The sequence below is a fragment of the Dermacentor variabilis genome, chromosome 7 (genome assembly GCF_050947875.1).
Source record: "Dermacentor variabilis isolate Ectoservices chromosome 7, ASM5094787v1, whole genome shotgun sequence".
Lineage (NCBI taxonomy): Eukaryota > Metazoa > Arthropoda > Arachnida > Ixodida > Ixodidae > Dermacentor > Dermacentor variabilis.
The window spans coordinates 82,090,697-82,113,233 of record NC_134574.1 but is presented as its reverse complement, the minus strand read 5'-3'; the positions used below and the strand labels follow the sequence as shown (position 1 = coordinate 82,113,233).

General features: G+C 45.8%; 1 protein-coding gene across 1 annotated transcript; it reads left to right on the top strand.

The window, feature by feature from the left end:
* The first annotated feature begins 10,976 nt into the window (after positions 1-10,976).
* On the top strand, positions 10,977-21,393 carry LOC142586879 (uncharacterized). Its single transcript, XM_075697757.1, has 5 exons — positions 10,977-11,097; positions 16,966-17,102; positions 17,165-17,238; positions 20,784-20,870; positions 21,100-21,393. Exons 2-5 carry the CDS (start codon positions 17,041-17,043, stop codon positions 21,252-21,254), a joined length of 378 nt encoding a protein of 125 aa, XP_075553872.1. The 5' UTR covers positions 10,977-11,097; positions 16,966-17,040; the 3' UTR covers positions 21,255-21,393.
* The last annotated feature ends 1,144 nt before the right edge of the window (positions 21,394-22,537 follow it).

Sequence of the window (22,537 nt, the reverse complement as noted above, 5' to 3'; positions counted from 1 at the left end):
CTTGGTCCCATTTGTGTACTTGCTTCCGTCGTCTATATGGTTGAGTCCAGTATTCCAACCGTACGTTAAAACATTGGGCGTTTGTTTGAGTCTGTTCGTGAGAACAGAATGCGTGTTTCAGAAGCATTATTTAAAGCAGTTTTCGCTTCAGCGTCTGCCTGTTCGTGCCGAATCACGACACAGTGTGAAGGTATCCACTGGAAGGTGGCATCGTGGCCACTTCTATTTGCGTGGTCGAGATGCCCTGTAACTTCTATAGGGATTGAATAATACGGGCCCCGTCTGAGAACATAGGAAATAGTCCGGATAGCAACAAGTTCTGCGGCAGTTGATGTTGATCTATGGTCTAGAATATAGTTTAAACCAGTGAGCTATGATCATATGTGGGGTGACGAAGGGTGCAGTGGAGGCATATGTTGTGACAGAGCCATCGTTATACGCCTGTACATTACCTCTGTACTCCGCAGAAATGTGAAACAGGTTGAGTTGCTTGAGGCCAGTAGAAGAACGGATGACTTTTTCGTAATTCCAGGGACATGCAATGTAACGAAAGATTTAGGCAGAACCCACAGGGCCATTTTCGGAATTGAGGCAGAAGACATCTTGACGGCAGAACGCTCTGATGACACGAGTGAGTCTTTGAAAAGCTGGAACCAGGGTGCTAGGCAGGGAGCGATGAAAGGGCATCGTGTCTATGTCGGGTCAACACGTGAAGGTACATTCGAATAGGCTGGAAAAGCAAGTATACACCAATAGGACAAGCACGAGCTTCCGCTCTTGTTTCATTGGATGACGTGCATCGTCGGCGGCCCGAAAATGTCCGCAATAATTCTGCTTTAATGCACTCCAGCGTACACATACAGCTGAGTCCCATGCTGAAGAGCGCCGGCATGCTGTGCCGTACCAAGCCCTACGAATGGGGCTTGGTACAATTGGAGTAATGATGACTAGGAGGGGCCCCATCTTGCTCCTGCAACGACTTGACGGACGTGAACAATTCTCTTCAGCCTTGACTGCAGTGCGGCAATGTGTCTTGACGAAGATAATCCCTGGTGCTAAGTCACGAAAGCTGTGGTGTGTTACCGAGGTATCGATACTCCGTCAACGATTATCGGATACGTGATCATTTGTTTCCGCGTGAGTACAATCACAGAATATTTTTTTTATCTTCGGAGCTTTAGGTTTTGACGGCGCAGATACTTAGCTGTTATTATCTCTGCTTCTTGAAGGATATCACCCATTTGGGGATGAGTGGCTCCAGATGCCCATATGGATATGTCGCCCGCATACGTGCTAATCTTCACCGTGTTAGGAAGTTCCGATGCAAGGCTAAACAATGCAACATTGAAAAGAGTTGGAGTGAGAGCTCCCCCTGTGGAACACCTCGATGAATCACTCTCCGGTGTCGTCATCACTAGTCGAAATATACACCGTGCGGCCACTGAGCTAGCTAAAAATTCATGCATATAGCCGGCCACGGACGTCTAAATCTTCCAGTGCATCAAATATTGTATAGTGGAGTACGTTGTGGTATGGATCCTTAATTGCGAGAAAAGTAGGTCCAGCAAACCTACAGCTGCTTCTTTCCTGTCCATGAGTGGAGATCAAGTCGACACTACCGTCAATGGAAGAACTGCCTATTCCGAATTCGTAAAATCAGGAAAGCAATTATTGCTCTCTAGGAACAATTCCATTCCTAATAAGACCATTCTTTCCATTAAATGGCCGAATCAACTGGCTAAGCTGATCGGTGTGAAGGAGAAAAGCTCGTGAGAGAACTTCCCCGGCTTATGCTGCGCTATAATGCGACTGAATTTCCATTTACCTGGAACATTTCCGCCTCCCACGTCGTGTTAAAAAACATAGAAGCATACGTCGTGATTCTGTGCCAAAATGGCAGAGTGTAGCGCAGTGATTCCATCAGGTCCTGCTGCCGGTGACCATGAGGAAATCGAAAGTGCAGCATCAGGCTCTTCGAGTCGTTCATCCTTTGACGGGGCGCGATGGTGACAAGGGATGAAGCCAGTGCGTTAGACGCGTCCACAATATGGTTACAGTAGTCCTCTGCAACCTCCATTGGGTCAGGCGTTGATATAGAGCCACGGCAGGGAACGGACGCCTTTGTTGTGGAGCTGCCAGGAGACATCTTACGACCCACCAGATCTAAGATAGAGGCTGTCTTGGATCTAGGGATGCACAGAATGTCCTTCAACGCTGTCTGTCAAGCTTGTCCAGATGTCTAAGAGCATGTCGTTGAGCTCGGTGACTGTTGGAAAGATCTGACGGTGTCTTTGTTCTTCGGTGTGGCCTTTCCGCGCAGCGACGAATTGCACGAATGGCCTCATAACGTATGTCGACCGATGATCTGCGCCTCGGTAGGCTAACTTCTCTGGCTTTGTCCCGCAGGGCAGACGTAATGATGTCCTCTATTCCAGATGAAGATGCCATACTCTGGCGGGTGGTCTCGACAGAGGTCTTAAATAAAATCCAGTCTTTTTGACGAATGTGACCAACACTATACCTTGCACATACCTTACAACATAATTTCCAAGCCAGTATTTTAGCTCCTAATCTTTTAAGAGGCACGTTTCGAACTTATTTACTATCGCAGTGTTTCAAACCTGTAACAGTTCGTTTGTGTCGTGGCCGTTCAATTAGCGCACTTTCGCATTAAAAGCAGGATGACTGCTCGAAACGAACATAGCCACATAAGTTCATTCTACTACTACTACTTCCACAGGAAAATCAGTTATGCCGTAGCGTGCAAGGTGCAGGAAAGTGCATGAAACAGAAAAATTGGCATCCCTGCTAATTTTAGCACGAACCTACAAAAAACCCCATACGGATTTCTCAGAAAGAAGGCCTTGCAGTTGAAGAAAAATTCCCCCTTGTCCAGAACCCCAACCCGGAACCAACGCCGTTCCGGTCGGTCGCTCTACCATCTGAGCTAACGAGGAGGCTAGCTGATCGCAGAGCGAGGGCAAATTATTCGACCACTAGAGGCACTGGGGCACTGAAAATGAGAAAACAGTTCGCCGAAGTTCGCAAGCTGGAGCGCATTACTTGACAGTTAAAAGTGGGCGTCCACCCGAATGGCATTACCTCAGCCTTATGTTTATGTTGAAACAGATTACGTACGCGACGCAAATAAGGTAGATTCTGGAACGCAAGTGATTGCCAGTGAATGTGCTGGGAACATAAAACCAGTCATGAAAAATTATCCCTTGCTTATTGGTTTCTTCAGGTATGGCCTTCAGGACACATACTCAAGTTGCAAAACTGAAGCTGACCAGCAACAAAGTCCGATGTCAATTTAGCAGAAGTCTAGAGCCACTTTCGAGGTCTTCATCTCGAACATCGAAAATAATTCGCATTGTCACCCTGAACTCCTTGACGCATGCAATTGCAAAGCTTTTCGTTACAACAGCATAGCGTATGGCGACGTTTTGGCAACGCTGAGAAAATATAATTATCATAATATTATTACAGGGTAAGATCTTTATTGGGCCAAGCTTGTGCCTAGCGAAGCTAACAACACTCAAAGCAATACGAGAACAAGATGACAGCTTGAGCGAACTTTCTGACAAGTGCACTTGACTTTTTCAAAGGCTTGAAAACGACAAATCCATTTTCGAAACGTGGCTCCAGCTTCCACGTTGTACTCTTTTTGCTCACCGTCTAAATCTAGTCTACGAGCTAAGGGCAAGGGATGATTTCACATGACTGTTCTTCTGCTCCCGCATACTCACTGACTATAACTTGCGTTCCAGAATCTACGCTATTCGCGTCGCGCATGTAATCTGTTTAAAATCACTTTAGAAAAGCTTCGGCCAACAAGGTATACTCCATCTCACAGGCTTGTTATAGCACTGTGCAGGCTACACAAATTCTGAGCCAATAGGAAGACCGAACACTTTTGCAGATGTGCTCCTCCACCGCACCATCTGCTCAGCGTTGCTTGCCAACCTATTACATGCTCCATTGTCCATCGTGCTCTCGAATCTTGCCGTGTCCTTACAAAGACCGAACGGCATAACCATGTATTGATAAAGCCCCTCCAGAGTTCGCGGTCCATATAATCTATAGATCTGCGAATATCTATAGAGAACGTCTATGCAAGAGAAGTACTTGCTTTCATGCAAGCAGTACAAGGCTTCATCAATACGTGTCAGCCGGTAGACGCCTTTGCGCGTAATATTATACAGATTTCGGAAATTTATACAAAAGCGGCATCTGCCATCCTTTTTCTTAAGAAGGAAAACTAGGGACTGCCACGGAATATAAGAGTGTTGGGTGACATGTTTCTTCAGCATTTTGTCCACCACTTGTTGTACAAATTGACGTTCGGCATGTGAAATATGCCGTCATGGAGCAGCAGTCAGCAGTCAGCAGTCATGGAGGCATTGCGGAATCAGAGTGTACACGAGCCGTATGTAAAAATAACGAAAGATATCTATAGCGGATCCACAGCCACCGTAGTCCTCAATAAAGAAAGCAACAAAATCCCAATAAAGAAAGGCGTCAGGCAGGGAGATACGATCTCTCCAATGCTATTCACAGCGTGTTTACAGGAGGTATTCAGAGACCTGGATTGGGAAGAATTGGGGATAAGAGTTAATGGCGAATACCTTAGTAACTTGCGATTCGCTGATGATATTGCCTTGCTTATTAACTCAGGGGACCAACTGCAATGCATGCTCACTGACCTGGATGGATGGATGGAAAAACTTTATTTTCGTCAGAACGCATGTGCGGACGATTCCGTGCTAGATGGCCATCAGCTCATGCCTGACGGCGACCTGGGTGGCCCACTCCACGGCCCTGGTCTGGACGACCGGGTCTGAGCTGGCCAACACGGCCTCCCACTGCTCGAGAGAAGGATCACGCATAATATCTGCCGGTGGCGGCGCTATGCTACAGCTCCATAATATGTGGTCATAGGTGGCCAGTTCCTGGCACCATTTGCATTCCGGCTGAACGTCCGGGCAGATTTTGTTTAACACGTAAGGTTATAGAAATATCTCGTCTGCAATCTTCGCCAGACGCTTTCCCGCGCCTTCACCAATTGCTTGTCCGGTGGAGGGTAAACTCTCCGCTCAAGTTTGTAATGGTTAGTAATATCGTGAAAGGACACCAGCCCATCTCTCGCGGACCTCCCTGGAACGTCCGGATCACCTGCTCGGCTGACGAAACCTCGAGCATTCATGTGAGCCACCTCGTTCCCAGGGTTCCCAGAGTGTCCCGGTACCCAGACAATTTCCACCTCCGTAGTCCCTCGCCCCGTGGCCCGATTTAGTAATCCTGCCGCTGTTACAGAGATTCTGCCCCTCGCCAAATTTCGGATGGCTGTTTTAGAGTCGCTGAAAATCAGGTCAACTTCAGTATAACCTATAGCTAGCGCTATCGCCGCCTCCTCTGCAGGTTCTGAGGAGCGGGTTTTGACTGATCCAGAGGTGACTAAGCGTCCACGCCCGTCCACCACCGCAACTGCAAATGCGTCCTTGTTCTTATACTCGGCGACATCTACGCAGACTGCCCCATTGTACTTCCCGTACTTAGCATGTAACGCTCTGGCTCTTGCCTTCCTACGGTTCTCGTGATGTATCGGATGCATATTTTTAGGCAAAGGTTTTATGTACAAGCCCTTGTGCATTTCTCGCTTCACCTGAATTTTCATGTCCCCGGCTGGAGGATCCACTCCAATGCCGATCCTCTCCAATATATCCCTCCCTACTCTCGTTTTGGAAAGTCTACTGAATTGCATCGCCATGTGTGCCTCCCGCAGTTCTTCCAAGGTGTTGTGCACCCCTAATCCTAGCAGCCTTTCGGTAGAAGTATTGTTAGGCAACCCAAGGGCCGCCTTATACGCCTGTTTAATCATAGCCTCCACCTTGCCTTTCTCCGTCGCGTCCATCTTCATATAAGGCGTCGCATACACTATTCTACTGAGCACAAGCGCCTGTACCAGCTTACACAAGACCTTTTCCTTGACGCCTTGCTTACGATTGGCGATTCTCCTGATAAGTCTCACGGTAGCATTGACCGTATTTTTGAGCCTTTCCAAGGCCTCCCTATTCTTCCTGTTAGTCTGCAGATACAGACCCAGGATCCTGATCGTTTGGACCTCAGCGACCGGTGCACCCCCCACTTTCACCTTCAGCGGTGGTGGCGGCACATAGTGTACCGCATGTATCCCTCTTGGTTTATCCCTAAGCACAAAAAGCTCGGACTTGGGCTGAGAGCACGAGAGTCCTGCCTCCCCGCTGCCTATCCACTGCCCGTTGTAAAGTTTCCTCCAATTGTGGGTCGCTTCCCCTTGTTACTCATAGAGTAATGTCATCCGAATAAAATGTATGTTTAAGCTCCGATATCCTTGCCAGCCTGGGCGGTATCTTGATCAAGGCGAGATTAAACAAGAACGGCGATAAAACCGACCCTTGTGGTGTCCCCCTGCCCCCCAACGGGAAAGGATCCGATTTAAATTCTCCGACTACAATCTCCGCAGTCCTATCCTCCTGAAATGATCTGATGTATCGGAAGGTTCTACCCCCCGGTCCTATGCCCGATAGGTTCCTTTATATTGCCTCATGGGTGACATTGTCAAAGGCCTTTGTGAGGTCGAGCCCCAAGATAGCCTTGGTGCCCGTGCCGTACCCAGGATCAACCACGTCCTTTTTGAGCTGTATCATGACGTCCTGCGTTGATAAATTAGCCCTGAAGCCAATCATTGTTTTAGGTATCAAATCCTTGTTCTCCACATAACCCTGAAGCCTGTTGAGGACCACATGCTCCATCGATTCGGCCAAGCAGGACGTCAGCGAGATTGGTCGAAGATTCTCAATACAGGTCTTCTTCCCTGGTTTAGGAATAAATGTAATCCTAGCATGCTTCCACTCTACCGGGATCTCCCCGGCCGCCCAATATTTGTTCATCAAGTCCGTAAGCGCCCCCACTGACTTGAAGTCCAGGTTCCTCAGCATTTTATTAGTAACCCCGTCCGGACCCCCTGCCGACGTAGTAGGAAGCTGCCCCATTGCAAACTCCACCTCCGCCACCGTAAAGTCCGCATCTAATTCCAGGTTTTCCTCTCCCGAGTAATCCGGCAAGCAACTGCCCGCCTCGCCGTTTATGTAACGACTTCGGAGTTCTTGAAAGAACTCCCCAGTCGTGCCTTGATACTGATGAACTAACCTAGCCATTTGACCCTTCTGCGCCGATTTAGTTGCCGCCGGATCTAAAAGGTGCCGCAACAACTGCCATGTTTTTTTGCATCCGAATTGCCCATTCATCCTGTCACAAATCTGCCCCCACTGTTTGCCCTGCAAGTCCAACGTGTAGGTTTCGATTTCTCGTTCTAACTTGGCCACCTTCCTACGGAGGACCCCATTATGCTTTTGTGTCTTCCACCTCCGAAGGAGACTCGCATACGCTTCCCACATGTGTAACAGTCTAGAGTCCGCCGTAAAACCTTCCTCCACCGTCGGAACCTCTGACCTGGAGAAGCAAAGCCGAAGGGTGGGTCTAAAAATCAGTCTGCAGAAAACTAAGGTAATGTTTAACAGTCTCGGAAGAGAACAGCAGTTCACGATAGGTAGTGAGGCACTGGAAGTGGTAAGGGAATACACCTACTTAGGGCAGGCAGTGACTGTGGATCCGGATCATGAGACGCAAATAATCAGAAGAATAAGAATGGGCTGGGGTGCGTTTGGCAGGCATTCTCAGATCATGAACAGCAGATTGTCATTAACCCTCAAGAGAAAAGTTTGTAACAGCTGTGTCTTACCAGTACTCACGTACGGGGCGGAAACCTGGAGGCTTACGAAAAGGGTTCTACTTAAATGGAGGACGACGCAACGAGCTATGAAATTATAGGTGTAACGTTAAGGGATAAGAAAAGGGCAGATTGGGTGAGGGAACAAACACGAGTTAATGATATCTTAGCTGAAATCAAGAAAAAGAAATGGGCATGGGCAGGACACGTAATGAGGAGGGAAGATAACCGACGGTCATTAAGAGTTACGGAATGCATTCCAAGGGAAGGGAAACGTAGCAGAGGGCGGCAGAAAGTTAGGTGGGCGGATGAGATTAAGAAGTTTGCAGGGACAACATAGCCACAATTAGTACATGACCGGGGAAGTTGGAGAAGTATGGGAGAGGCCTTTGCCCTGCAGTGGGCGTAACCCGGATATGATGATGATGATGATGATGATGATGATGATGATGATGATGATGATGATGATGATGATGATGATGATGATGATGATGATGATGATGATGTGAAATAGGATATGCACGTATACGTACGGGGTTCGCGTGTCCGGTATATATCCGGCGAGTGACCCCTGACGTCTGACTTAAAGGGCGGTCATGAAAATTAACATGTCGCGATAAGCCTCTAAGACACAGCGTATGTCAACAGCCTGCATAGGAAGAGGGTCAGGTACGACCATCTCACTTAGAGCGTCTGGTGTAGGATTTGACTGATGGAACTTGCCTGCGGATGATGGCGGAACTTCGGCGTCTAATACAGCTGTCTAGCAGTCATTGATAGACGAGTTATTGGCCAAATTATACCTCTAGGGATAACTTGTAAGAAGTAATTTAAGTTGAGGAGAGGGAATGCAGTCCTGTTCTATGCCACCGTGAGTAGGCTGTGCGGAATGGCGACATTCCTCTCAGGCACAACGTTAGTCCTCGGACACACCCCATAGACGCCGTCAGGAACAGGTGGAACTGAAGTCCCAGGAACGTACTTGGTGGCCTGCGGTGGCAGGCGGATGACATCGAGGGAACATAGTGCGGTTGTGTCGCTTGAGGAATGTCGCAACTCTGAGGCAGTTGCAGCTGAATCACACCGGACATGTAGGCAAAACGGGCGGATTGAGACGATAAGTACAATCCTAGTATAATGCCGCGAAGGCACTGTTCCGAAAATGCAAACAAAAATGTAGTAAAGTGCCACGCGAAGCTGACGCGAGCAGTGCACATTCCAAGCATGGTGGACATTCTTCTATCGGCAACGCGGACGGTTAGGGAAGGGCCGGTGTGAGCACATTGTTCAAGCGACGGCGTAACTGGGCACGCATAACAGATAATTGCACGCCAGTGTCGATCAGCGCCGCAATGTCTACGCCGTCGACTGTAACGCTAATGAAGTATTGTCTGGTCAGTAAAATGAGCAGATGATTTTTAGGATGGATCGTCAGTGCACTATTACCTCCGGTAGCTGCAGCAGTCAGTTCTCCGGAGAAGAGCGTCGGAGTTTCATTGGGATCTGTGGGCGACGAGCATGAGGCGAAAGGGATAACGGCTGACGAGATCGTGGCGACAGGGACTGGTGGGGGCGTAATGACGGTGAAAAACTGTTCCATGTAGCAGTGGCGTCGGCGCTTAGTGGTTGCTGGGCCAATGGAGTCTGGAAACAGCGTGGGCTCTGTCCGTAGCGGTAACTACCACAGGTCGGTCGTAGTAGTGAAGAAGGGGTACGGTTGCGGTAATGGCGGACAATGTGACTCATTCGGCGGCAGGCAACGCATATTGGTTGATCATCTGCAGTTCGTCATTCTGCAGGGTTTCGATACTCTGGAGTTTATCACTGGCTAGCTGAGGGATAAGGTCCACCAGAACGTCATGCAGTTCTAATAGAGCAGACGGGCGGGAGATTTCTGAGTTCTTCGCGGACTATTGCTTCAACAAGCAGTACCGCAGGCGAGCTCATGGAATCATTGGTGCGTGGACCCAGGGTGGCAGATGAGATTGCTTCAATTTCGCGCAGAACAATTCGTTTCACAAGGTCTTAAGTTGACGGTCGCAGCATTCTGTTGGCCTTGTATGAGGACGTCACAGCTGTGTTTTCACACTTTGCGGATGAACTGCTACGGGAGAGCTTGAAGCTGCAAGAATTTGTGATGAACCTAGTCTACAGGAAGACGAGGAAGAGGAGGAGGAGAAAAAGGAAGGAAGGAAGGAAAGGGAAGGAGGGTAACCAGATGCACGTCCGGTTTGCTACCCAACATTGGGACGCCGTGCAGTGCTTTGTTTCAGCTGATTCAAGTTTGAAAGACGAGAACGCGCAAAATATAACGCCGAGGACCTCGAAAACTGAGAACTCGAAAATTATGTCTTCTACAAACAGCCTTTGCACCCACGCAGTTCTCGTGAGTGCTAGTAGGAGTTCTGCGAGCGTCTAGCCATGCTCTGGCTGAGAGCCGGCGTTGTGGCCACCTCTATGTATATAGCATACTATCGCGTCGGCTAAGGGCAAGTTGTTTTGGAAACGTGCAGTCGCCCGTGCATTTGTGCACTTGAAGTGCAGGAACTAATGCACGGGAATGGGGGAATGCTTGGAAATCAAAGTTCACAACTTACTGTGCGGCTAGGGATGAGTCTAGAATTTTTGACGCCATTCATGTAAAAGCGAATTGCCTTTTGTTTGCAATGTTGCCCATTCACCAATTTCGCACGTTTCCCCTGTACACGTAGTATCCCTATGAGGTCTAAATAGCAAAATGTCACATGCTTGCAGTTTACTTTCTTCAGCTGATGCCGTTCGTTGGAGCTTCGTGCGGGAACTACTGCAGCTTACCTGGTGCCACAACGTTGGATAAACGCACAAAAATCCTCAAACGAGCGTTTATGTAGAGCGCAATAAACATTTCCTCACTTACAAGGCGTTTTGAGTCTACTTCCTGAAATTGCACGTGTCACAGATTCAATCGAGGCTTGTAAAGATTGTTCACAATTATTTTAATTAAATAAAGGATTCCGCAGTAAGACCGCACGCGATTGAGCAGCAGAAGCAAAAATACAAAGAAAAGGCGCCGAGTAGCGCAGCCGGAGCAAAGCGTGGCAGCTAGCGTTCAAAGCGCGCGGGCCGATAAATGAAACTGGAAGGTGTTAATCCCATCCGCTTGGTGCGCTACAGTCATTTCGGCCGCTGGGCTCTATGGGACTGTCCACTCTTGTTGAATATCTTTCTCTGTGGCGCCACTATGAAAGCATGATCACATAAAATGTCTGTTTTGCAGGGTCCCCAAGAAAGACAAACTAAAAGAAAAGGTATTTCTGCAGAAAACAATCCCGTTACTTCGTGCAAAGGTAAACAAGACGTCATCAATACATTACCTTCACTAACACAGTTGGAAAACGATGACTGGACTACCGTAGAGCACAACATGAAGAGAGAGATAGAACGAAGGTTTTTATTAGGAGGCACATATTTTTGCCGGCGTGCATTTGATCACTGATGCAAACCATGCACAGCGAAGAGCCTAGTTGCTGCAAACATTATAAAGGTGCATTAGAGGTGCACCAACTAAATCATTGAGCACAAGAGTGAATGGCCAAATGATGCAGATTAATATTAAGTTCAGCATAGCTACAAACTGCATTTTTAACTATTGCAATCTCGAATCTGCCAGTGTTGCGAGCGCTCAACTCTAACGGTAAACATTTAACCAGTGACGTGGTGTTTTGCAATAAGCCTATGATGCACAAGGTAGTTATGAAAGTAAAGCACCGGTTTTATTTAGAAATAAATTATAAACAAACACACTGTTTTCATAGTATGCCACTTTATAATGGCTGCTTTTGCCAAGAGGACCACATCTTCGTGTTTTGTAAGCTGCACTGTCTCTTTGTACCATTCCCCGCCAAGCTTGGAGTTGTATCTGATATGGCAAGATTTGATGTGCACGAACTATCTTTATTTTTTCTCCTGCTTAGTTAATGCATACAGAAGGAGACCGCTTTCTGTAAGTGTTCAAAAAGCATCTCTCTGGGAGTCTATCCATGACATCACATATCGGTGTTTCTTCATAGCGCCTCATGAATTTGAAGTCACTTGTACTTCATAAAGTGCGCTGAGCGTATGTGTGCATGTTAGAGGGGTCTGCTTGTTCTGCATGCGGCGATCTTCTTATTTTAATTCGGCCAAATAATTTAACCGGCTACAAATGTTTGAGAGACGGTTGCAGGTATGAAAGAGACGAAAGATCACATCAATATTAATATTATTCCACTCGGTCTTTGTTTTTACCACCCGCAATTATGGCGAAACCACTTGTCTTCACCCTCAATAAAGTAGGTAACAATGTTAAAGAGAATTCATACAAGTGAAAATAATTACGATTTTCTACAAAAATCTCAGCTCAATTAGTCTAAATATGTGCCGAGCTAGGCCAGCAATGTTAGTGATGAAATAAATAAGGCTGAAACTACTTGTTCTCTATTTATGTTTTAATCATTCGTGGACAATAACTATATGCCTCTAATAAACGTCATTTGTCCACAGTCTCTGTGGTATTAGGGCACACACACCAACTCCTTCTGTATATCATACCTCTCAAAATTTAAAACCGGGCTCTGTTGCGTCATAGCTGTAAAGAAGAGAATTTTAAGGCCTGTGGCAAGTAATCAATAATTTTGTATTGCGCACCTGCAAAATTCGCTGCACAATACCTAAAGCACGTTGCAGCTCATTCGTAATATGTAAAAAGCTTTGGCACCAAAAAGCAGCTGCTAACTTTGCAGATTCTATTTAAATTTCTTGAAATCGTTGCCGCTAAAGCATGTCAGAAAAGGCGCTGTTTGGAGCTGTCTTGCTTCTCACATCAGCGACATGCTTGACGTTGAATGGTGTTTCCAAATATGCAGCAGATCTCATCAACAACGTGGATATCAGAAAGGTAAACTTCATACGTCAATATTGTCGTCTGCGTTACTTGTAAACTATAACCGCTGTCATACCTCTTCTGCAAGTCATGCTCGCGCAAAGTCCTTTAGTCCGTGCTGCATACTCTTTTCACCTGCTAGTTTAATCAGCATATATGAGTTGGATGGCGCTTCGTCTGAATTGCCTCTTCATGCTTCAAGACATGCAATGACGCCTCCGCAGCACTTCGACACCCGGTTGGGACAGCCGCGTATCCATAGGGGGGCGGGGGGTGGATTAATGTATCGCTTAGTGATGTTACGCAGCAATGTCTGAACCTCAGCCTTTCTTCTCAAGCCACAACGTAACAGGGGGACTAATGGTATTTAACCCTTCAGGCATTTATATTTCTAGTATGTATACTTCAGGCAATTTTCGCCGTAATCGTTGGTGTCGCCATGCGTTTCCGAATAAAGGTTAAGTGCCATAAGATGATATCGCGCACAGACACCGTCAGCTGTGAGTGCGAGGGAAGCGCGCGAGAGTGAGCCGTGGAGGAAGGTGGGTTGTCCCGCGCACACTAATAGAGGTCACGTGATAATGTGCGCGGAAGTCCTACAAGGAAGAGCGGGGGACATGTGAGCGCTCGTCATCTCCGCTAGCCCTGCCACGTGCCCCCTCCACCCTGCCTCGAAAGCAATCTCAGTGTGTGTAAAACTCTTCAAGCCAATGTGGCAGGTGGCTGCGTTTCCGCTGTTCTCACACTTACGTTGTGCTATAGATCACCTAATCTCAAGTTACCGGGACGTGTTGGAGCGAAAGGCAGCAAAAGCTTTCGTTTCCGTAACTTTGTGCACATAATCGCGCCAGCATTGTTACAGATTGCTCTTACTCATCTAGTGACATGTGTGCGTGTTCGCTTGTGCGTGCGTGAAATCATGATTGCTAATTTAACTAGAAAGATAATGTTAAATTCAATTAACACGACTATCAACTCTACAAAACTTCCTTCATGTGGCTGTGTTATAATTTGCTATCACTATCAGTGCTTCGTCTTTCGAACAAAATGTGACATTCTTTTGCTCCTAATCTTAATCTAGATCACAAAATAGCCTGGTATGGTAAGTTATTGATATCCCGCATTTTAATCGGTTGTGTTTCTATAACAAAACAAAATTAGGCAGAAACCATTGACGATGATTATCACTGTAATCTTAAAGCCAAACGCTTCTATAAGGTTGTTTGCTATGCTAAAGACACGATGCACTGGAGCACCTATATTTTCTTTATGGTGACGACACTGAGGTTTCATTCGTTATTTCATTGCATATTTCTGTCAACAGAGCGTTCATCGGCACACCTGTAGTGGTATAGGTCAACTGGGTTGATTCTGCGAATGACGTTTTATGCCTACGCCGGTGTGAACCTTAGACATACGGTGGTTTGCAGTGCTGCTATGATAATTAACACGTCGCAGAATTCACAGATGCATTGCATCGCTGGGAAAGGCTATTGCATGTCGTCACAGATGCCGAAGTACCTATAGCTGTGTCGGGAACCGAGGGCTCGTCGTGGAGGGCCTACGTAGTACCGTGCGTGGGATCAAGAGCACGTGCGTAGTAGGCTTCTAAAACAATGCTACGCCTGCTGTGCTTGCGCCTCTAGCGAGCGGTGCCCATATTTATTTTCCTGTTCTTGGGTTGGTGATGCGTTGGCTGGAGCTTCGGTCGTACCATGGTTAATAGAGGTCACGTGGTAATGTGCGCCGAAGTCTTACAAGGAAGAGCGGGGACATGTGAGCGCTCGTCATCTCCGCTAGCCCTGCCACGTGCCCCCTCCACCCTGCCTCGAAAGCAATCTCCGTGTGTGTAAAACTCTTCGAGCCAATATGGCAGGTGGCTGCGTTTCCGCTGTTTTCACACTTACGTTGTGCTATAGATCGCCTAATCTCAAGTTACTGGGACGTGTTGGAGCGAAAGGCAGCAAAAGCTTTCGTTTCCGTACCTTCGTGCACATAATCGCGCCAGCATTGTTACAGATTGTTCTTAGTCATCTAGTGATATGTGTGCGTGTTCGCTTGTGCGTGCGTGAAATCATGATTGCTAATTTAACTAGAAAGATAATGTTAAATTCAATTAACACGACTATCAACTCTACAAAACTTATTTCATGTGGCTGTGTTATAATTTGCTATCACTATCAGTGCTTCGTCTTTCGAACAAAATGTGACATTCCTTTGCTCCTAATCATAATCTAGATCCCGAAATAGCCTCGTATGGTAAGTTATTGATATCTCGCATTTTAATTGGTTGTGTTTCTATAACAAAACAAAATTAGGCAGAAACCTTTGACGATGATTATCAGTGTAATCTTAAAGCCAAACGCTTCTAGAAGGTTGTTTGCTATGCTAAAGACACGATGCACTGGAGCACCTATATTTTCTTTATGGTGACGACACTGAGGTTTCATTCGTTATTTCATTGCATATTTCTCTCAACAGAGCGTTTATCGGCACACCTGTAGTAGTATACGTCAACATAGTAGGCTTCTAAAACAATACTACACCTGCTGTGCTTGCGCCTCTAGCGGGTGGTGCCCATATTTATTTTCCTGTTCTTGGGATGGTGGTGCGTTGGCTGGAGCTTCGGTCGTACCATGGTTAATGGCCTGAGACGCCAGTGGCGCTCAAGATAGCGATGAAATAGTCGTCGTTCGACGCTCGATGACACTGACGCGGAGATGCCAAAGCCGCAGCATGTCGTAGCTGTAGTAGCTGATCCTTGCGGCTTCACGGCTTAAGCTACAGGCACAACATAAAGTACAGCATGATTTGGCAGATACGAGACGCCATTGGTACCTTAAGATGCTAAGATGCCTTAAGATGCCTCAAGATGCTAGTGTCAGTTCAGCTACCTTGTCTCTGTCACGTGACGAGTGTTGGCAGCCGGCAATCTTGAATTTGTCAGCGCAGTCGCCTGAGGGACTTGGTGGCAGGTTGGCCGAAGGATAGGATGGGCCGCGAAGAGAAGAGTTGGAGATCGCTAGTACATCTGCTGGCTTGTGATACCACTGGGCCGAACGTCCTCCGGGTAGAGGTGGTATAGGTTAAAGTCCGTACCCTGAGACTGCAGTGTTGCGCCATTTGATGGAAGGTACACTTGGTGCTGCAGCAGCACACATTCGTCGTTCGCGGTGGCGTCGGTGAGCTTTCAGCGAGACGCGTCGAAATTGCGAAGCATGCGAGACACGCCAGATGGCGTTTAGTTTGGGGTAGACGTACGGCGGCTAGGTAGGACATAAGCAGGGTTTGCCTATCGTGCAGTCAACGTCCGGGACAGGACGGTACGTAGCGCCGCGGAAGTTCAGCGTAGTCTGTTATAGCATGTCCTATGGCCACGGGCCAGGCGATAGAACGCTCAGACGTAGTTATATGTCAGGTGGCATTCCGTAGAGCAGCATCTAGTACTTGGCTCCTGAATCGTGATGGTGTTGAGCTGCAGAGGCGCCTCAAACTGCGCAAACCCAGAGCCGATGTAGCGTGATTCGAACGGTGGTAGTGGGGGGCTCAACAAGGGCTCCGGCCAGCTCTCTATGGGAACGTGTCTCTCGGTGAAAGGCGCGTTCTTTTGTCGGAACCGAGGAGTGTCCGCGGAGAGCCCGACCAAGAGGACCAGCGTATTTGGCTTGAAGAACGACACTGCGCTTACCGTACTTGTGCCTCGAGCACACGTAGCCATTAATTATTTTTCTTCTTTTTTTCGCAACCGGCAACAAGACGCCTGTTTAGAGCGCCGACCATAGCGTCCGGGCGTTGCGGCGTCGGTGGGTGCTACAGCTGCACTGCCCACTGCAGTCACCGCTGATTGGCTGGAGCGGTACGACTAGCAAGGAGACAAGCGTCCCCAGCCAGTGTTGCGCGAGCTAGTCTCCTCCTCATTCGTACAAATCCAGCCAATCAGCAGCTGCCGAAGGGGAGAGTCCACTAGGAGGAAACTTACACAATATTTCCACTGCGACGCAGTTAGAGTAGCCATAATAGATGCAGTGCACTGTCACTCAACGTTTACCTCTCAGCAGTTTACAGGTGAACACTGATTTGGAACCTTGACTTAAGCTATTCTCGGGTTCCTGTCAGTGAGCGACATGCTGTAGGAATAGACCGAATGCATAACATGCAATTTATAGGCAAACTTCGTTACGGTTAGCGTTTATGACACGCGTCGGGGTGAGGACATCCCCTTGCATACCGGTAGTTTAAACTCGACGTTGACGAGCAGGCGCTTTGGTGATTGCGCTTTCTTTGATTCTTGCAGTTTGTAGGTACAAGGGAACCTATATGGACTTGGAATACAACCGCAAAGGAGCGTATTTCATGTGTTGTGGACCAGATGACGATCCTGGCAAATAGATCCATTTTCTTCACACGAACATTTTACACTAAAAACGATTTGTAAGATAACCTAAGTTATTAAATATCTGTGATGGAACTTAGCGCACCTTTCTTTATTTCAGGCATCCGATTCTTAGGAACTACATGGGAATCTTTCCAAAGCGAGAACAAAACGTGATGGAACTCCGTCGATCAGGTATAAAAAAAAGCTATATCGTTCCTTCTTTATTTATGAATGCAGTCGCATGACGTGTAGCTTAGGTACGGCAGATTAGAGAGCTCCAGACTTCGGCTTTTCAAAAAACATAGCAGCCTTGTGCGACTTCATACCCACAACACTCTTGAAAGCGTTCCGTGCACATCGTCAGTACAAGTGTATAATCGTACAAATATAAAATTGATGTAGCATTTCTTCTCTTAGTGCATCGAGAAAACACGCGAGGAGGGTTTCTGCAACGCTTAACTTTGCAGCACTCAAATGGATGCACTAGATTCATGATATTTCTTAGTACCCTAATTTCCCCACAATATTTCATTCACTTGATTTCATTTATTTCTCCTTAAAGGCCCGAAGGCATTACATACGGGGGGTCGCAAAGACTTGTGCATTTCAACGAAATGAACAAAGATGCAAAATATACAGCAGAAATACAGTCAGTGAATAAAAGGAACAATTGATAATACATTGAAAATATAAAGGTAAATACTAGTAAAAAAGAAAAAGAAATCAGACCAAGCAGGTATTTATGAAGATTTGTCAGTGTAAGGAAAAGTGGTCGCCTGTGGCTGCGTAGCGCATTCTTCGTTTTTCGCGGAACTCTTCGCGTTCGGTTTATGCCACAAACCGTTGTGAGAGGGAATTCCATAACACTATTGCATTAGGAAGACAAGATGAGCTCATATATGGTATGTGGCTGTTTACACGCGCTCCTGCGTTCCATGGCTGAGTCGAGAGGACACTTTATGTTGTGGTTTTAGTAGCGCGTGGCGTGATTTCGGGTGAAATAAGAATGAGTGGAGCAAGCAAAGACGAGATATGACACGGCGGGATGCGAGCGGTGACAGACCAATTGATTGCTTGAGTGACGAAACACTAACGTAATACGAGTAATTTGAGGAGATGAAGCGAGCGGACCCGTGCTGGATCGATTCCAAATGCGCGGTCAGATATGCTCGAGAGGGATGAGAAATGGAAGATGCTTATTCTAGTGTTGGACGGACGAACCTTAGGTATGCCAGTTTTTTAACATCTTATGATGCAGTTCTCAGATTACGTCGTAAATAGCCCAGTGTTCATGAAGCATCGGAATAAATAATTTCTGTGTGGCTTTTCCATGATTGCGTTAATGTCATATGTATTCCAAGGTATTTCTATGCTGAGGTGGCTTGCTTACAGACATTATTCACCGTGTAGGTGTTGGTAATGAGGTTGAGCTTGCGAGTGAAGTACATTTATTTGCACTTTGAGAGATTTAGGGGCATATGCCATTTCTTGTACCAGTCGTAAATTTCAAATGAAGACTATGACACTCTGAGTTCAAGCTGAAGGTGTCATAGTCTTCCAAAACAAAGCTTACGACATAACTTGTAATAAACAATATAATAAGAAGTAAGTCAGTTTTTCCTATTATTCAGCAAACAACATTACTCCAGCAATCATCAATTCATTGCCATATCTCGCTCCCATTTTGCCCCCATTTCTACCAAATGTGAAAACGTGCACCATGCAGCTCTTCTATGTGCCTAAAATCATTTAAGGTAATTGGTGTATGAACATTCAGCAAAACTTTATTATTTACTGCAAATAACGTAATTCATTAACATTTGCTTACACATTACATGTCCCCTCTGTTGCAGCAAAATTTTAACGTTGTGGCTGTCGCCTTTCTGGCAAGACAGAGGGCTAAATTCGATTTGGCCCGTAAAAGAGAAAACGCCGTAGAGCGCTTGAATGGTGCATTTACCGAAAATATTTTGATTCACTAAAATATCTGAAACTTTTTCTATGGGTCAGAAATGACTCGGGCCCTTCACCAACAACATAAAATAAATAAACAATATCCACCATATATTTCACCACTGACAGCGGAAAATCCTATTTTGTGTTTCACATTAGGAATGAAAGCATAGAGAAATCAATATTTAAATTGTATTTTCTTTTTTGTTATTCACATATGAAAACCAAACATGGGCCATACACTAAGCCCAAAATGCCTCCTCCCATTTTCCCATCATAGGAATTTGGTTCGCAATGGGTTCTTTGGAAACACTACTAAACAATGTATACCAGGTGGGTAATGTATCGAAGAACATAAATTTGTTTGGTCAATGACATTCAAATTTTCATTGTATATGTATAGGCCCTTCATGTTAATTACCCCTTTGTCACCTATCTCGAGCACCCTTTCCAAGATATCACCTTCCAGTCTGACAAAGTATAGTCGTGCCAAGCCCTCGTAACGTACACCACCGCGTTCTGGAGATCGCCCTCTTCTTTTAAGTCACCAAACCAATTATTTTAGGGAAACCAGCTTGCGACTAATTCTTAGCTGAGGAAAAGGAATGTAATTACTAGCAGACGTCAGACGTTATGGCATACTATGATGAATGAGAACCATGAAAATCCGGCTGATCCCACGCCTTGCGAAATCGATGTTATGCGAAGCAGTATACGGGGAACTTACCAAGTTATCGAAGTGACCGTGAGAGTACGAAGACTCACGTGGCAGTTTCGTGACCTACATGACATGCATGTCATGGCATTTTTTTAATGGCCGATTATTTATGTTCTTCATGCACACTTGCCGTACGACGCCAATTTTGGTACATGCCAAATTAACGAGACGACCATGAGAGGGCTAAGAAGTAGGCAGCTGTTTCATGAGCTAAATGGCATACATACCATGGCATTACTCTCATGAGCAATCATTTATGCTTGTCATACACTTTTGTGCTACTATGACAGTTTCACTACATACTAACCTAATGAAACGACCACGAGAGCACCAAGACGTAGGCGGTTAGCGAGATACTCTCAAAGTGGCAAATATTTCCCAAAAAAAATGTTTTGCTTTTAAAATCCAAATATGACCATGGCTGAGCTGGCGACCACTGTCCAACGTTGCCAAGCACTATGTAATCGAACATGAGCCGCTATTGCATTCGCAATTATCCACCATTGAGCCCATGAATTATGCTACACAACTGCCTTAGAATAAAGTCCTAAAACAAGGAATGTGCAATTTGGAATGAATATTTAAACCGTTTATTTAAATATTGGTGGTACTGTTGAAGTCATCATTACCTTCCTAAATGTATCTTCCTTCCTAGTAGCGTATCTTCTGCTTTTTTTTCGTACCATTCGACAGGACTGTTTGTAGCAGATTGTTAAACGGTGTATAGTGATGTTTATCGTGAATTTGTGTTTTCAAATACATGGTTCGTTGACACAAGGCGTGAAGCTAAATGCAGATACCTGGGCACGGCAACAGGAAATCAGTCTTCGCGATTACTTTAGTCTGTTCAGCTTTAAAATAAAGAAAGGACACTGTTGCCACAAATTTAAGTACACATTCCCACGTTGCCAAAGCAAGCCTTGTATCGACGTGACTTCATGCTGACTGACTCAAATAGATCACACACGATCGACTGCTCTTTTATCCTGATAAATTACCGCAAACAACGTTCCGCTCCTTGTATGGTTCTATAACAGAATACGTTATATGTACCTGTTTTTTATAGACAACGACTTCGCGGTGAAGGAAACTATTCTTTATCTCAGTGAAAAATATCACTGCGGAGTGATAAGGGTGACATCGAGCCTACGCGGTATGTAATACTTGCTTTTCCTAAACTATCGAATTGCCTGTCACTCTTGCGATTGAGTTTACAGGGACATTCCTATCCTAAAAAGTTATCTCATTTATTTGTAAAATGTAAAAAAAAATTTAATAAATTGAATGTTATGAACAATTTTTGGTGCAACAATTATATTTTTAGATAACTGCGTATTTTGCTGTATTTTGGTGCTTGCTAACATTTTCTTCCCCTTTCCTAGGTCACCAGTCCTATTATGACCTCCGTGTTTGGAATTCAGTAGTTCGGCAAGGCCCTCACGAAAAATGTGTTTCACGATTCGCGAAATTCGCACGAAGTGGACACGTCATTTATGATCCGGCTTGTCAGGCCATTCTCAACTATAAAGGTCGTTGAAATTAAGAGAGAGGAAGCACGAAAAAACAGAAAGAACATGGTGATTTTATGAAAATTGTTGGTCTAGTTTCATCAGATATAAGACAATAAAACGAAGACCACGGCAGCCCTGCTATGTGTGAAGAAATAAAATTGGGTAAACGTGACTACAAATCATTTAATGATATTTTGGTAACTTATGTTCAAAAGCTTTGAAGCAACCAAGGTAAACAACCGTGATTCCGTCCTACGGAAAATATGGTGGCGACGTCGAAAGTTGGTCGCTCACGAACTACTTTGACGGCGTTTTCATTTTGTATGAGTAAAACAGCTATGATTTTTTTTATTGTTGAATAATGGAAGTGTGACAGCAAAGGCGTTAGTGAAACTAGAAAGCTCGAGAACGCATACTCGAGGATGTGCGGTGACCTTTACAACCTATATTAATCCCCGAGGTAATATTTAGAAGAACAGAAGTGTTGACCTTATTTACTTGCGTTATATACTCGGTGCGTACCTGGTTTTTCATTACCTGCGTTCTACCTAAATAATACACGACATATATATTTCGATGAAGTTTGAACAGTTTGTCCTTGTTGTTTAATGAAAGATTAAACAATGTGCGTTAAATACAGGTCTCGTAGCAAATTATGAATTCAAGTGTTTCATAGCCTTACAGGAGTATTTCGCAAGCCACGTAGGAAGTTTGCCGAAGGTCTTTAAACAACTGTACGTACAACAAACATGAAATATTGAGAGAACACCTGACATCTAATGCGCGATACACGGCTAAAGATTGCAGAGTTTTTCTAAATGTGGGCTTTACAAACACTTCTTAGAAAAGTGTTGTTTTTTCTCTTTGTAGTGCCGCTATACTCAATGGTTTTGAAAGTGGTGGTACAACTGTGTTCCACACCGTGTTCACATTCTGTAGAAATGGAGGTCATGTCATGGCAAGTGCATGGATACAGCTGAAAGTTTCCTGCTTGATTCCTGTCCTAGTACTGAATACTCGTTTTCGCCTTATTTAACTGTTATGCGAGATTCGTAGTGGGTTTCAGTGGTGTCTTAGCTAAAGAAAACCAGGCTCCCTATTCGTATTTTCTTAAGGTGTTCGGCAGCCACCGCGATGGCTCAGCGCCTGTGGTGCTGTGCTACTTAGCATGAGGTCGCAGGGTCAAATTCTGGCAGCGGCAGCCACATTTCGATGGGGTTGAAATGCAAATCCACCCGTCTTCCGTGCATTAAGGGCGCGTTAAAGACCATGGGGGTCAAAATAAATCGGCAGTCCCCCACTAAGGCGT